Below are 16,122 nucleotides of genomic sequence, written 5' to 3' on the forward strand. Positions count from 1 at the left end.
AAGATCGTATCTTGAATTTACACCCATCAACCGCCACCTTGTTCCAGCCACCTTCATCCATCTACTTGTGTGTAACCAGTCGCCGGATCCTTGGTCCTCGATGATGGCCAACGATACGCCGTTGCTCGACGCTGTAAAACCCGATGTTCGACAGGAGTTCGGCCATCGGGCTACACGTAAATATCCGGCGTGGAACGTGGATCTACCGGTACATCATCCAGCCTCCTTTCTTTCCGCCTGATCGCTGGTATTTGACGGCAAACGCGTTTTTTCCTTCGTCGAGATCTTTCTCAGCGATTCCTTACTGCCGCGTTCCTTCTTGCCTCTGGATACTTTACGGAGTGTCGCGTGAAAATTGAAATTCGAGATATGGAAAGGCTCTCGATCTTAGCCCGTGCACCGGTGTGACGAGTTTATTAAAATGGTTGCTCGTTAAGACACCAGATGGAAGTTGGTACCAGGGACTTGTTCTTTCATCCAAGATCAACGTCTCCCAGGTTTTGTCCGATCAGTTTAACAGGTTGTTCGGGATTCTTCGAACTGGTAAACTGGAACAAGATGAAACAAAAGCAACCGAAGACGTACAATTTAAAATTATGGACCACTGTTACCACTGTACCTCTGAGGTTCTTATATCATTCCTAGTAGTCGTTGTTCAAGAGTCGTTTATATTCTTCGAAGTCATGAAAACGTATCGCGACAAAGAATAAAGTTGCAACTTAATTAATTATGAAACATTGGATGCTTTTAAAAGTTAAGATACATGACTAGATCCAGATTCTCAAAATCTTGACATACACAACTATGATTTTCAACTTATCATAAATAAATTACATTTCTCTAAGATAGCTTTTCGTGTCTTGGGTGACGTGTAAACTAGAAGCAGATTGAAGTTACAAGTGAAACAAACGGTAGCAGATTAAAAGGGACGTAACACCGTAGAGTCGAAGGAAACGTCGAGGAAAGCCAACGTAACTTTTCCTCCGGAAGTTTCGACATGATGGTTTCGCTGCAGTGGCTTATGGTTGAGCCGATGTTATTTGTCATCAGAAGAGAACGGCGAGCTTCATTATCCGAATAATTAAAGCTTATTATATGATGTAGCGGCGCTCGTTATCTAACCGGTTTCGTTGATGCGCGTCACAGATAAACTTATCTGTCGTGTAGGAGCGCTTGTAACGAATCAATTATATTACTTATGTAAGCGAGCGCGCGGGTTTCGCGCGCTCCGCCACTTATCGCGACGAAACTAGCGCTGAAACGTTTTATGCTGTCCTGATAAGCGACCGTTAGCATTATAATGCGCGGAAAAGGCGATCTACGGCGGTCGATCCTTGTCTGTTGGTGGTCTCGTGCCCTCCGTTCTGCTCGGTTGTCAGCACTGCTGGATGGAAATGAAGAATCTCCGTGATAAACCATTATCTGCATACGACATTAATAATACGAAGATAAATTGTATATATCTTGTGAAGAATTGGAATTTATCTTCCATAATTAAATTAAGATCTAAATTTCTCCAAATTAATGGCTAGAACCATTTAGACAGGGCTATTTGACTCGGAAGGATGTTTGAGTCGAACTAAATAATCCGCTATGTAATTCAGTAAAATCGGTTATGAACAATTTTTAAACTTGAAAATAGATTACATATTTAACTTCTAATTAATGGTTTGATAAAACAGCGAGGTATATTATATACATTGACAACTCTATAGCTATATATTTTCAGGATGTTGAAGCCCAGGTGACTCAAATAACTCTATTATGCTATATACTCCTAGATGTATTTACTCTAAAACGGTACATAAAAGGTAGGAAAGGAGAAGACATTCTGTATTCTCCATACACTGCGAACAGCAAAGTTGCTGAAGTAAGGTACACCGTGCTGAATAACAAAATCGTGTATATACAAACGATCTTCCGTCTATTTCGAGAGACACATCAGTCAGCATGCCGAAAGATGGTCTTCCAAGGATTAGCCTCGGTCGCGGGATTCGGCCCGAAAACCGCGAGCTGCAGTCTAGCAAAACTGTTGGACCGGTTTTTTCCTCCTCCGTCCCCGAGATGATCGTCTGGAGGTATTCAGCCAATTCCCATTTCGCGTCGCCATGCATTTATGCCTGAATACAAAGTGCGAGAGGAGGTTCCCTAAAAAAAAAAGAAAAGAAGAAGTGAGACAGCGAAGAAAACGACGAGTCGGAAGAAGGAGGAAAAAGGATAGAAGGAAGGGAAAAGGGAAACCGTTGGATTCTCCGTAAATCTTCCATGCGTGTAACTCTTCTGACGAGGAAGCCACGGCGCTCTCGTTGCGCGGAGCGGCCGGAGTTGTTTATGCTTTCCTGTGCAGCGCTTTCTGAAATATGCAAATCGCGAATTCGCATAATGGCGTTATCGCAGTAGGATGCCGCCGTCGGCGACGACGTCGAGATAGCTGAATCCGAGCGGGTCGAGCTCTTTCTTGACATCAAACGGCCACCGCCGGCTCGCCAGCCCCATTGATTTGTCCCTGAGAAGAAACATCTCAGCGGGCTTTTCGTACAGCCGCGATAAATATATGATCTGCGAATCCGCCGAGTGATCGCTATGACTCACGACGATTCGACCACGAGGAATACCAAGTCGTTCGAACTGTGAGGTCGATCGCTCCGGCTCCGTTACTCGATGAAACGTTCGTGGATGGCTTTCTGTATTAGCCCTGCTACGTCCTTTGAGTCATTTATGATCCAATCACATTCTTTTATCATCAAAAAATTCGTAATTTTATAGATTTATAAATAGTGATGAGACTTAAATTTTTTAATAGATAAAAGTTTGTCTTCGTCTTGCACTCGGTATTTCTCCATAGACATATGTATCTATAATTTTTCGTTTGTCAATATAAATGATATATTCTACTGTTTATCATGCCTCTAATAACCTTTTCAAATGTAGATCCGTTAAAAATAGTTCATAATTGAATTTAGCGAATTAAGAAGGAAATTACTTAACTTAACTCAAGTATTCTTCTGACTTCCAATACATGTCATTTCTTGTTCCAACAGCATGTTAGTGTATTCCTCAACACATTCAGTATTCCCTTGTTGAAACGAGATTAAAATTAGTATGTAAAGAGAAAAGATTCTTCCGGTTTGACGACATCTCTTCTCCGACTATCTTTTAACTGATAAATCGGTATCATTTGTAATCGACTTATACAGAAGTAAACCCTAATGAATTACATTTAAGATAAGCTAGTAAGCTGATTGTATGTGTTTTGAGCCTCTCGCAATATCGTCCTTTTTTTTCATTTGCAAATTGCTCCATGGTGAACATTGCTGTTTCGTGGTGTTGTTAACCTTCTTTTTCCAAGTACCTGGAATCCACCTCTTCTCGCAACGATCTAAACTGCAGAAAATTATATCGATCCGTGTCACGCAAGCCTTAAAATGTCGCGTTTCACTCGCATGTAGTCAGTCTACCGGCGGCAGCCTCGGTGGTCTTGCATTTACAAAACAGCCAGACGAAATGAATGAATTATTCAGTTTCGTATAAATTAACTTAATCATCTTTTTACAAATAAACGATGATGGCGGCATATTAATACAAAGAAGATTTCGATAAGCAACCTAACAAAAACTGACAATTCATAGAAAAATAATCGATCACATTAAATACTCGTAAACTTCTAATGTATCACTATATTAAATAAATGAATGTTCTTTTTGTCCCCAATATTAAACAGAATATAAGGACTCAATTTTAGACGTAATACATCATCGTCATACACCTCTGACGATCCGTCTACAACATAGAGAAGAACCAAATATGTAGATGATGACAAGATGAATACATCGAATTTCCAGGCAAAAAATAATTGTCCAATTCTACCATAGAGAACAACTTTAAAAGCAAAAAGCAAATAAGAAGAAAAAGAAAAAGAGACACAAACCTGTACTCATTATGCTCGTTCGATTCAAGCGGTTAGACCCGACTCATTTATTTCAGGCGACGCAGAAACAGGAAAGACCGAGGCAGAAAGAGAGACAGGCGAAGCATCAGGACGGAAGAAGGAGCGACGCGCGCTGAAACGTATCCGCGGTTTATTATTATTTTATTCGGATGTTCTTCGTCGCGTTATACCCCATAACCCACCCTCTTCCCTACACCTTTTCCTGTGGCACCGTCGCAACGCCACCCCCTTCCCTGCCACAGAACCACCACCATACTTCTCTGATTCTGCCCCACCGCGAAGAGAGAGGAGAGACCACCCCTCGGTGTTCCACGCTCGCTTCGTAGCAGTCAAGTCGTAATCCCCCTTCACAAGGTCCTTAACAGGCAGGGCAGGACCCGGCCGAGTACGCGACAGGGACGTTAAAATTTAAGGTTTCCGTCGACACGTTGCGACCCATAAATTTCCTCGCTCGAAGCCGTCGCTCTTTCCTTCGGCCACGCTTGACAAATTACACCAGCGGCATCCCCGCGAAAACTCTGCTGGAAATCACTTTGCCGCTTACTTTTATCGAGATCGATTGAAAAAATAAAACGCACGTGAGTGAATAATCGATTGAATGGATCATACACTACCATTTTACCTAAATTAGCTAAAGAAATTCTGAAGATAACTTCTTTTATATTGTACATGTTATATCATATTTAACATGTTTACAGGGTACAGTGTTATAGTAGTTCGTCTTTTAATCTCCTGACGAGGTTAACTGCAATGTTAGCGGAATGTTAGGAATGTTTTCTTAATAGACATGGCTCTCGTCCAGAAGCTTCAAACTTTGTTAAACGCGGCAGTGTTAAGTATAACACTGCACAGTGTAACAATGTCAAGTGTGATAACCCAGACTATGAGAATGATATGAATCTGGATACATCCTAAAACATAATAAAATCATTTTTACAATGTTACACTAAATGTTATGTCACCATAAAAAATAACTGATACAAGAGTTATATAATTATACATACCTCTAAAGATTCTACAACCAACATTTTGCGATTAGTAACATTTTCTTAAAATCCTCAATAGTCCTGAATAACCATCTTATCCTATTTCACAGGACAGTTAAAGATACATCTACAAAAACGATTCGCTTTATAATATATCTCATCTAATCAACATCTTCTGAGAATGAAAACTTTCAAATGAAGCCAAATTCGAAGAAACGACTTTTGGTCAACTTCTGAATGAAAATCGATCACATGGATCGATTGAAATGTAATTGCATCGGTGGCGCTTTCTATGATCGATACAACCTTAATGTCAACTTTGTTAGGTTATGTGGTTCGAATGACAAAAAATGACATAGCAAGTGTTTTAAAATACTAAATGATCGTAATGGTTTAAAGAAGAGATTTAGAGAGATCTTCTTTCTGGTTCTTTCCCTTTTTTGATGTATATCGAGTTCGCGAATGTCTAGACGATGAATTTATATTCAGACAATGTCTCCTCTAGAACACAATCCATTTCAGAAAGTGACTTTAAGAAGATGCTTCATTTTTTTATATTTGAAACGTGTTTTTATGTTTCGTGTGATAGGAATTCGTTTAATACATGATGCATTCTACGATCAGAAAAATAATTCTACTTAAATTCTAAAATAATTCTACTGAACGAAACTTCATAGCCATTATATTTTTAATTTTCTTACAATTTGGACGTCTTTAATGTTTAATACAGAATAAGCCTTACCTGATTAACAGAATTATCATGAAAAACGTTTGAATATTGCTTTCATTTTTATAAAATGTGTCCAATAGTTTACTCGGAAATGTCATATTTCGCTAACAGCACTACCATTGGTTGATTCAGGACCTGAACTCTATTATGAAAAATGATGAGTTTTGTTATTAAAAATCTTATTATAAGAAAAATTCGTAAAAAGTTTTAAAAACAAAATATGTACATTCCAATCGTCAACTACAATATTACAGTCTCTTTCAAATTCGAAATATTAAATTTTGAATTTTAAATGTCAATAGGTGGCGCCACTAGATATTCATTTATTAACCGCCAAAATTGTATTTCCGGTTATAACAGTCGAGTCCATCGTCGTAATTTTCGTTAAATTACATTTTAATTGTGTCCATAATTACAACTTAAACGCGAATCAAGTGATAAACAAATTGTTTAATAAAAAAGTATTCATATTTAGAATAGTGTCACGTTTTTAACGATGTTTCGTTGCGTTATAACTAAAATAGAAATGAAGCACTTTGACATGATTTGAAAAGACTTTGTGTAACTCAGCAACATCAGAACATCAAATTAAAGGTATTTTAGATTCTATATTTATTATATATTTTTATAACTTTCATATAATGACAAGATGTTTTTTATTATGTCACTTTTATATATTTTTATTGCATAAATATGTAACTTTATATATGTTATATATATGTATGAAATTTTGAAAAACTAAAGTAATTTGTAATCCTTTATACATGAAGCTTTTTAAGATTTCATAAAAGTTATATTTAATATAGCTTTATTTTTTATTTAAAAAATGCTAAAGCGGCAGGTGCTGCTACCTACTCCTCTATCGTTAAATAAAAAAGGTCACCTAACCATCTAATTACCGACAGTTGATAACTGACGCTCGTTTCAAAATTTAAAAAATTCTTGGTTTCAAATATTTAAATTTAAATAATCATTATATAAATTTTATATGTATAATTTTTTTATTTTGCAGTTTTAAATAAATAAACATTTATTGAATTACTACAAAGTTTCGTAACAAGAAAAACAACATAGCCATTTATTCTCAACCATTTATTTTTTCTTTTTTCTCTGTATTACTAGAATGTTAAACAAAACAGTCTGTTCCCTAGTTGCATAAATTTCAGCACGGAAAATAGTTCGAAAATGTTGTAACTAACAAATACCAAAGACTTATAAAAAACGGTTCGTTCACGACTTCTGTCGATCAAAGATTTTGAGCAATCATCGGGACGAATTTTTTATCGTGTCAAAATGTGACATATAGTATAATCAATATTGAAATGTGGTTTTACCACATGCAAAAATTATCGTTCGAATTTTAACAAATTGTGCAATATAAAGAACAAAGTGCGCGCTACCCATTCTTCTCTTTCAAATACATCCTTTTTTCGGCATTAATACATACATGTATTGCTCTCTTCATCTGTATGGACACAACTGTCTCCACATTTTGCAATTTTTGGGAAACAGATTCTCGAAAGAAATTCTCAAGTTGCATTGTACATTATGATTATAGATCCATGAAACGAAATATGTTAACACTATGTTGATCAATCACGTCATATAAATTAACATTAAAAATTCCAATTTTTACATAACTTCAAGGTTGTAACTTAAACATATAGTAGCTCGAAAGTATTCGAACATTTATAAAAACATTTTATGTTTTATAAGTGCTCAAATATTTTTGTATGCCACTGTGTATGACAGATATATAATCAACACAGCGTTTCCATTCAAAGATACAGAGAGATCTGACGAATCCAGTTAAAAAAATAGATGAGAGAGAATTTCTATTCCAGAATCTTGTTCCAGAAAACTATTCCCATCTAATGAAATCATTTCGTGCTTAACCTTTAATTTGTCATGAGGCCTCGCGAAGGTTTTGTTTGATTCATTTCTTCTTCCGTAACAAAGTAGTATACGAAATATGCTCTGATCCTATCGTGTACTCCATTATTGGCGTAAAGAAAAATAATTTGCAAGGGGTTAAGATTTGTGAATGCTCCTCGTGTTCCCCAAATATGTCGAACAGAAGGAGCATAACAATTTACAGAGACTATAAAAATAATGTGTCTACCATTCCAAAGTTCGTCTTCTTCTTCTTCTTCTTCTTCTTCCCCCTCTCCTTCTTCTTCTTCCCCCTCTCTATCGTGTTCCTTTTTTTTTTACAAAAGTTTACAGAGTCTTTCTTTGTGCCCTTCGCGTGTCTATAAAGTTTCCTACTTGTGTACTACGGTAGTCATAAGTAAGCAACGATAACGAGATTAATACTGTTTGCTGAAAATCATTCTACAACGAGTGTTACTCGCTGTTTTACATTATACACGCGATTACTCATACATGATTACTCGGTTGACCATTATTTGTTACGCTAATGTCTTTAAATATATTCGACATACGCAGATATTATTCGTAACTTTGAAACATTCGTTCTGTAACGACAACCATCTTTGATTCAAGTAGTTCGGAAGCTTGAAAATCTAAAAGATTGCAATTTTAACAATTAGATGGTTTCAAACGTTTTAAATGTCAAACAGAAAATTTAACTAAACAAAAATATCTCTATTTAAAACTTTATTATTTAAAAATTCACTCGAATGTTTCAACGATTTACATCAAATCTTTTGTTTAAACATTGTATACTTGTCTGCTGTTTAAACATTTAAATCGGACATCATTTTCTCTTGCTTTTGTTCTAATCGGTTTTCGTACATATTCATTTTTTTGAATGATGATTACTCGTTTTCAAAATGTAAGTTTTACAATATGGTATTATTTATTGCTCGTATTGTCCATTGAAATTAATATCTGGAAAATTTTCATTCTTTTTTTTTTGTCATTTTTATTTTCGTCAATACATTATTAGTTTAGTACTGCGAGTAATTTTTCTTTCTTCTTATACATTAAAGAGTAAGAATTGGGGTTCCATTATTTTAGTAACGTTTTTTCAGTCTACTCCCACTTGAGATTTTTCAACTATAGACAGCTTCAAAACACCTTTTATCACAGATAATAAACATTTATTTGGTGTAACGAATCGAAGTGCTTTCAATAACAACAGTGTTCAAATAAATCAAAATTTTTCCCAATAGGAAGAAGACAATGTTAATGCATAGTCAATCGTTAATGAAAATCTGAACGAGAAAGAAAAGTGGGTAACAAAGTGAACAAATTTTTATATGCAACACAAAGTGCGAAAACTTACTAATTAATTTGTATAAAAACTATTAATTGTATTTTTTGTTCTTTTTTTTTTGTTTTAATAAGACTCAAAATTCAATTGTAAGTCATTTAAATCCTGTACTCTACCACTCACTCTATTTTGATTAAATTAGGGAACATTTTGTTTACGATTAGAATGTAATAGAATAGAAATACAACTTTTTTTTAATAGTATCAAAAGAAGTTTTGTCTCTACATTATCAATATAAAGCTTTTTACTGTTAAATATATGTTCTGTAAACAGTGTTTTGAACATGAGAAATGTTGGAATATGTATATACAAAACTATATTACATTCTTTTATATTATACACATCATACTACTTTTATCATCACTTATATCTTTGCTGACATGTGTATGCGTGCGTATGTGTAACGTGTGAATCATTTAAGTTAAATAAAAATATAGGATATATAATTTTGTAATTTTGAAATTAAACATAGCATCGAGAACATAAGAAGTGGAAAGACGTAATATCAATCAAAGAAAATTATATTTCCTATGCGAATAACAAAGATATAACTGACGAGCTCAAATTTTATACATGTCGATAATAATCTGTACATGCACACCACCATCATATATGTGGATAATATTTTACAGTATGATGTACATATATATCCGGTAAAGAATATCATTTTTTTTACACTCTATTCTACAAAACTGACTCTACAGTAATGCTTACAACTTCTTCGATATAATCCCGTATTTCCACAGAGAATAAAGAACTGGAGCGATCCAGACTTCCTGTTTAGTGTCCCCGGGAACACGTTTTGAAAATTGTTGATCGCTGAACACGCGATCGGTGCGTTTACGAACACCATTTCTGAAAAGCACACGTTAGTTCTATCGATTCTGAATGCATCAGATAAGAATTCTGGATGGAATGCTTTCGTTAGTCTTATAATTACATAAATTCCCGCTTATGAGAACCACAAGGCAAGATCTTGCAGGAATGCGAACCTTTTAGGGCGAGTTCGTCTAGATGGCATCACTGTGCCGTTCACAATAGATTCCAAACTCATACAAACTGATCATTAGATTCATTAATACTGGACATCAAGTTGTTAATAATATTTTTTCACACGATGTCACGCAATATTACAACACAGTCGACAAAAGGAAAAGATTCTCTTCGTGTTGATCATATATGATTTTTAAGGTTATTGAAGTTAGAAAAATGAGAATGAGAACTACACAACTTAAATTACCAGATCTTCAATTAAGCGTAAGAGAATGAGATTAGTAAAGATTCGTTTCGTTACGAATGATAGATTACTTTGTTAGGGTGGAAACTTCACAAAGCTGTGCTCTCTATCGGCGACGCAGCCCGATTAGGAGTGCAACACCGTTCAGGAGTATGGCACAAATCCGATGTATGCCTACCGTCTCGTAACTGAACGAAATCTAAATCTGCGAAAAAATTACTTCTCATGGTACCGACTGCGCTGTCGGAACCGAAACTATGCTGCCTGCATAGATCCACATTTTTATAACATTCGGTGTACTCGGTTAAAGAGTTAGGTAATTTTCCATCATACATCGGCGCCGTTTCAATTACTGTCTTCTTAGAGTTACTCGACTCGAAATTCGTACAATTTTGGGTGGATGCGGTGCAGTCTTTTTTGTTATCTACATTAGTCTCATTTCGAGTATTGTACGAGAGAAAATTATCGTTCTTGGAAAGACTCGAATTCGAATAGAGACTATCTGTATAATGAAGCGCAGTATTATTCCTGAAACTGCTTTCTTTATGGAGATCCTCCTTCTGCAAGGTGTTAAAAGGCAAATAACCTTTATACATCTTATCCTTGTGTTTGGCTGTACAGTCTAATACTGTGAGACTTCCTTGCCTAGACAATATACTACCGATATCCGAAACATTACTTTCCTGTCTGGTTACCCTATCGTTGATGGGCTCATCTTCGGTAATTTCTCCCGCGCTTACACTTACTTTTGATTGTAACGAAGTACCAGCTTCGGATTGACTGTTCTTCTGCGGCGAAAATGCATTCTTTGGCGTCTCTTTTGTGGGAGAAATCTTTGTCCTTCTGAGATAAGAGCCCGCCGATGATTTTGAAGTCTCGCCTACAGTCTTCTTCGTATCGTTATTGTTTTTACCATCAACTTTACTTTCCTTCTCTACCACGTTCATTGATTTTCCAATTTGCCTCAAGTAGGAACTAACAGAATTCGTATCCGGCATTTTGAACTTGCCCTCCAACTTCGTTCTCGAGTGGCCGCCACTCATCGAATTATATTCACTGGATTTCTCCGCCGACTTGGAATTCAAATTATTATTCACTTTGTACGAGTACTTGTTATCGATAATGTATTCAAGAGTATCCGACAAAGAGCTCGGACTCGCTCTGCCCACATACCGTATTTTTTCGATAGTAGGTATCCGTTTCAAATTAGATTCCGTTTCATTTTTCACGTACGAATCCTGATTATCGTTAGAAAAGTGAGCAGGCGATTCGGTCGACTTGATAGTTTGCCTTGGAAAGCAGCCAGTGAATCCACTAGAGTCCGGAGAAATAACAATGTCTGGTTTATCGACGGAAGCTTCCTTAGACCTCGAGTTTTGCCTCGAGTAACGACCAGAGGTTCCAGATGATTCGTTCGTTTTACTATTTTGTCTCGTATACCTTCCTCGAGGAGTTATCACGTCAGGCACTTGAAGAATATTGCTACTAGGCACAGTTTCTTCGCGTTCCAGCGTGCTGTCGTCACAACCGCTGCATCGTTTCTTCTCCTGATGTACTTGCCCTTCTTTAATAGGCTTCAATTGTGGCGTCAGTGTTTCTGGAGTCGTGGACTCGCTCGTACTCGTACTCGATCCTGTGTAGTTTCTAACATCGAATTCCAAATGCGATGGCAATTCTGCACCCACTGATAAATGCTTTGCTAACGCTTTCAACCATAACTGCATCACTTCGAAAGGTGGCCTCTTGTCGGGATTCAGGTCGCAGCAAAGAAAGGCGATCATATAAAACATTTCTGGGCAATTGGAGCAAAATTTCTCCTTGAATACATTTTGGTTCAGGCCAAAATCTGAAGAGCGTGGTAAATAATCGGGATCGGCTTGAACCCGGCCAATGATTTCACAAACCACGATACCAAAGCTGAATATATCAACTTTTTCGTCATACTTGTTGCCCTTCATCATCTCAGGCGCCATCCAATATGGATTCCCGACTACTGTGTATCGTTTCTTTCGCTCTTTCTTTGATGTTTTCACCTCTCCGTCGGAATGTCTGCTGTATTTGCGACTGTGGGGGGAATTGCCATTCTGTATTATCCTGGCTAGGCCGAAATCGGCCACGACTACAGTCTTATCCTCGCGTACGAGACAATTGTGCGAGTTCAAATCTCGGTGAATGATATTCATGGAATGTAAGTAAGCCATGCCAGCGGCTATGTCTTTAGCAAACGACGTCCGTTGCTCCCACGGTAAGATTTCGTTCGTATCATGAAGCAGAGCTCTCAGAGTTCCACCCGCTATGTACTCAGTGACCAAATGAAGCTTTTTATCTTTGTACAGAACACCAATGAATCGGAGAACATTGTTATGATGTAACGAACGTAACACAGCAACCTGTTAAGGGCAATAACAAAGAATAAAATAATGTACATAAATATAGGGATACATAAAGGATCCGGTGACGGTGAAACGCAAGCTTACCTCTTTTAAAAAATTCTTTTGAGCTTCTTCGTCTACTCTGTATAACTCTTTTAGCACCATCACTTCGTTGGTATCTCTGTGTGTGACTTTGAACACTTGCCCGAAAAATCCAGTACCGAGCAGTTCACCCTTTACTAGATCACTGGCGCGAAATATTCTTTGATTCTTTGGTTCGACACGAAACGATCTAGTTCTGCTTAAGTCACATGTAGGATTTGTGGGCGAAGATCTATAAATATATTACAAATATATTACAGAACAAACTTTAAAATAAATATATATTCAGGCATCGATAGACATTATGAAAGCATTTCATTTGAAACTGTACCCGTCAAGCAGTCGCGACATGGAGCTACTGCGCTCTTTGTGCATAGGATCCCTGGTCCTCCGCAATTGTCTGCTTCGTGTCCCACTGATATATCCTTCATCCCGGCGTTTAAATAGACGTTCTTTATTTTCGGGACTTGTTCTAGGACTTGTAATCGATGTCAACATCGCTGCGGTCGGCGATGAATATGCGGGACGTCGAGACACTGCGTCCGGATCGTGCTCAATGGTTAACTGCAATGTTCAATGCATTTTGTTTTTATCATTAACTATTTTTTGGACAGATAGTAAAGACATAAACTGCCGTTGTAGGATAAAATTTACCTGTAAAACTGTGTCGGAATGTTGTATTAGATTTTCAATGCTCTCTATAGGCTGATCCTTAACCGGAGTGCCATTTATTTCGAGTATGCGGTCACCAATGTGCAAAGATATGAGATCACTGGACATATTCAGTCTGTAACACATTTCACATGACATTTCTAATATTCATAAATATATGATATATGTATATATTTTTTAAACAAAACATGCAAAACTGCGTGCATTTAATTCATATTTAATTTAGATATTAGAAGTGAAATTAAACAGTGGAACTAATTTCCATGTTTATTTGTGACCTAATACATTTTCCCTCTTTTTCTTTTTAATTATGAGATACACATAAAATACAGAGCACAAGAGATATAAAATACGAAAATGTGAAAGAAATGAGATATATTTGAATGTAAAATGTCATTAAAATAAATATAGAAGTAAGACATTAGAATTGAAATCATATTAGTGAAATAACATGTAGCAATTGTCTGAAGTGCATGATTTAAACTTTCACGTCATCCTAAATATTACATGCTCACACATTTAAGCAGCACATATTATGCAGTAAACAAATAATATTACACACAAGGAAATTATTTTGCACAAGATATATATTTTGCGTGCAGTTAAATAGCAGATACTAAAAGATACACATTTAACTTATAACAAATACAATATCTAGTGCATATTATTTATTTGTTATGCTGTACCTATGATTAGAGAAGTGGCAGCATAGTCTAAATAGAACCTCCATCACAGAGGCCAGCAGCTTACTGATTTTTCCACGAACATTTCTCATTAACCTGCATTTTAGTTCAAAGTTATTAGAGGCTGCTCATCTATTTTGCTTTATTTATTTATTTTTAAATAACCACATTCATGCATAGTGTTAAATATTTATAAAAAAGCTACAACAATATAACTTTACAATGGCAGTACTAGTTTATTTTAGAAATGAATGCTTTCTATCATCTCTTGTTTTGCACGTTTGTTTTAAAACAATATAAAAAATTGTTGACATTATTTTATAGCCCTGTATCTTGTTTTTAGCTTCTAACCACTGAATGATAACAAATGTATATTCCTGTACATACTCAGATATGCGAAGTAAAGCACCACAATTTCGGGGATTTGGAGTTGGGTCTAATGTCAATTTAATTCCTCTTTGTTTCTCAGGATCAGAAGAATTTGGAGGTATCTCAACCAATCTGATGCTATGTGGTTTTCTTGAGAACGGACAATTAGCTGTCCTATTGATTGGTTGCATCTGTCTCTTGTAACAACTCCCACAATATAACTTGGATCTTTCAACTAGTGCATAACTCTCTCCATCTCCAATGAAGGCTCCACAGGAGTTGCAGGCAAAGCATTCTGGGTGAAATTTGTGATCTCCTGCCAACATGACAGGACCTGTAATGATTTGGCCACAACCTTGACAAGCTTCACCATAGGCAGCCCCATAATCATCCTTACAGAACAGTAAGCCATCTTTCTCAAAGTACCATGTGGATAGACCAACATCACATGCTGAACACCTAGAATATGATAGCTTCATGAATGACTTATTCCTATTCATATTACAACTGAATTTCAATGACAAAAAAAGTGTTAACACAAATTATTTTCCAATGAAATATCTTTAGTAGTATCAAATTTTTATAATATTATGAAAGTACTACTAAATGATACAAAATTTAATATAATTGGACCTAATTAATTAATAAGTAAATGCTATAAGTGCAATGGTTTAAGAATACTTTTTGTAGCCAATATATCATTTTTTTTACTTATTTTTACCGAAAGCAATCGATATGCCATTCTTGATTTAGTGCCTGTATGAATTCATCTTCATCAATTGCATTGAGACATCCAGCACACGTTAATGCCCCACCACTTTCCCTACTTCCCAGGTCTAAAAAATATTAAAAGCAAATTTAAATAAAGAATTCACTTTTGGTTATAGTTTCAGATCATTTTTTATATTAAGACTATCAAACCCATCAAAATACAGTGATTTTGGGTTTCCTGTTTATGCAATTACTAAATAAGTAAGGCTACTTTTGGTACTTTATTATGTAATTAATATTAGTTTATGAGATAAAATCGTGATTATTTGTATAGTATAATCATTTATATATGATATATTACACATTAAAGATTAAAGACTTGGTAGTTCTAACGTTAAACGTTTCGTCTGTATCGAGTTATTTACATTAACAGCAGTACATACGTTTTTGCATGACTTTCATAGGAACGCGACGCGTACTAGCGATAGAAATTTTCCTAAGTATTAAATTCCGAATAATTGGAAGTTGTTGCAGCTATGAAAACAAACACGGCGCAGTCAAACGGAAAACAGAGCGCGTCAGGGACGTGTAGTAGGAAGGAAACGTGATTCACGGTTGACATTAGGTAAGCGTTGAGAAAGCAGTTATCAACCAGCTGACAATAAATCGACCAGTTCTAAGGCGATCGAAACTTGTCAATAAGAAAGGGACATCAGCGGAATTATGAAATGTTTCGAAGCATTGTTTTCCTTGTCAATACACGATTGAGATGATACAGTTGAAAAGAACGCATAAATAAAGTCTCTGGAAGAGCGTGGGCCAACAGACTTGGAAGACAGGACGCCCACGCGATCCTCGAAGGATCGAGCGTACACAAAATATCATCGATCGATTCATTTGTCGCGTACACTACTTAAAATGTTACGTATATCACACTATGATTTCGGCCGATTCGTCTAGAAATAACACTCTACTTTGCCGAAAAAGACGTACCGTTTGACGAAACTTCATCCATCACAGCATCTAGAACTGACACACTCCCACTCCGCGCTTCAGCCACTGAATATAGAGCG

General features: G+C 36.2%; 1 protein-coding gene and 1 long non-coding RNA gene across 3 annotated transcripts; both read right to left on the reverse strand.

The window, feature by feature from the left end:
- Positions 1-1,772: 1,772 nt before the first annotated feature.
- On the reverse strand, positions 1,773-4,144 carry LOC143303512 (uncharacterized). Its single transcript, XR_013059903.1, has 2 exons — positions 3,929-4,144; positions 1,773-2,148 (listed from the first exon to the last, which is right to left on the reverse strand). It is a non-coding gene; the product is annotated as an uncharacterized LOC143303512 (long non-coding RNA).
- A 2,598-nt stretch (positions 4,145-6,742) lies between these two features.
- Positions 6,743-16,099, reverse strand: LIMK1 (LIM domain kinase 1). 2 transcript variants are annotated; one of them, XM_033345379.2, is made up of 8 exons: positions 16,043-16,099; positions 15,060-15,174; positions 14,357-14,797; positions 13,973-14,065; positions 13,269-13,401; positions 12,946-13,178; positions 12,618-12,846; positions 6,743-12,530 (listed from the first exon to the last, which is right to left on the reverse strand). In XM_033345379.2, exons 1-8 carry the CDS (start codon positions 16,062-16,064, stop codon positions 10,230-10,232), a joined length of 3,567 nt encoding a protein of 1,188 aa, XP_033201270.2. In that variant the 5' UTR covers positions 16,065-16,099; the 3' UTR covers positions 6,743-10,229. The 2 variants fall into 2 exon arrangements, with proteins under 2 accessions (XP_033201270.2, XP_033201299.2); XM_033345408.2 differs by lacking the exon at positions 13,973-14,065.
- Positions 16,100-16,122: the final 23 nt, after the last annotated feature.

The sequence above is a fragment of the Bombus vancouverensis genome, chromosome 13, assembly GCF_051014615.1.
Source record: "Bombus vancouverensis nearcticus chromosome 13, iyBomVanc1_principal, whole genome shotgun sequence".
Classification (NCBI taxonomy): Eukaryota; Metazoa; Arthropoda; class Insecta; order Hymenoptera; family Apidae; genus Bombus; species Bombus vancouverensis.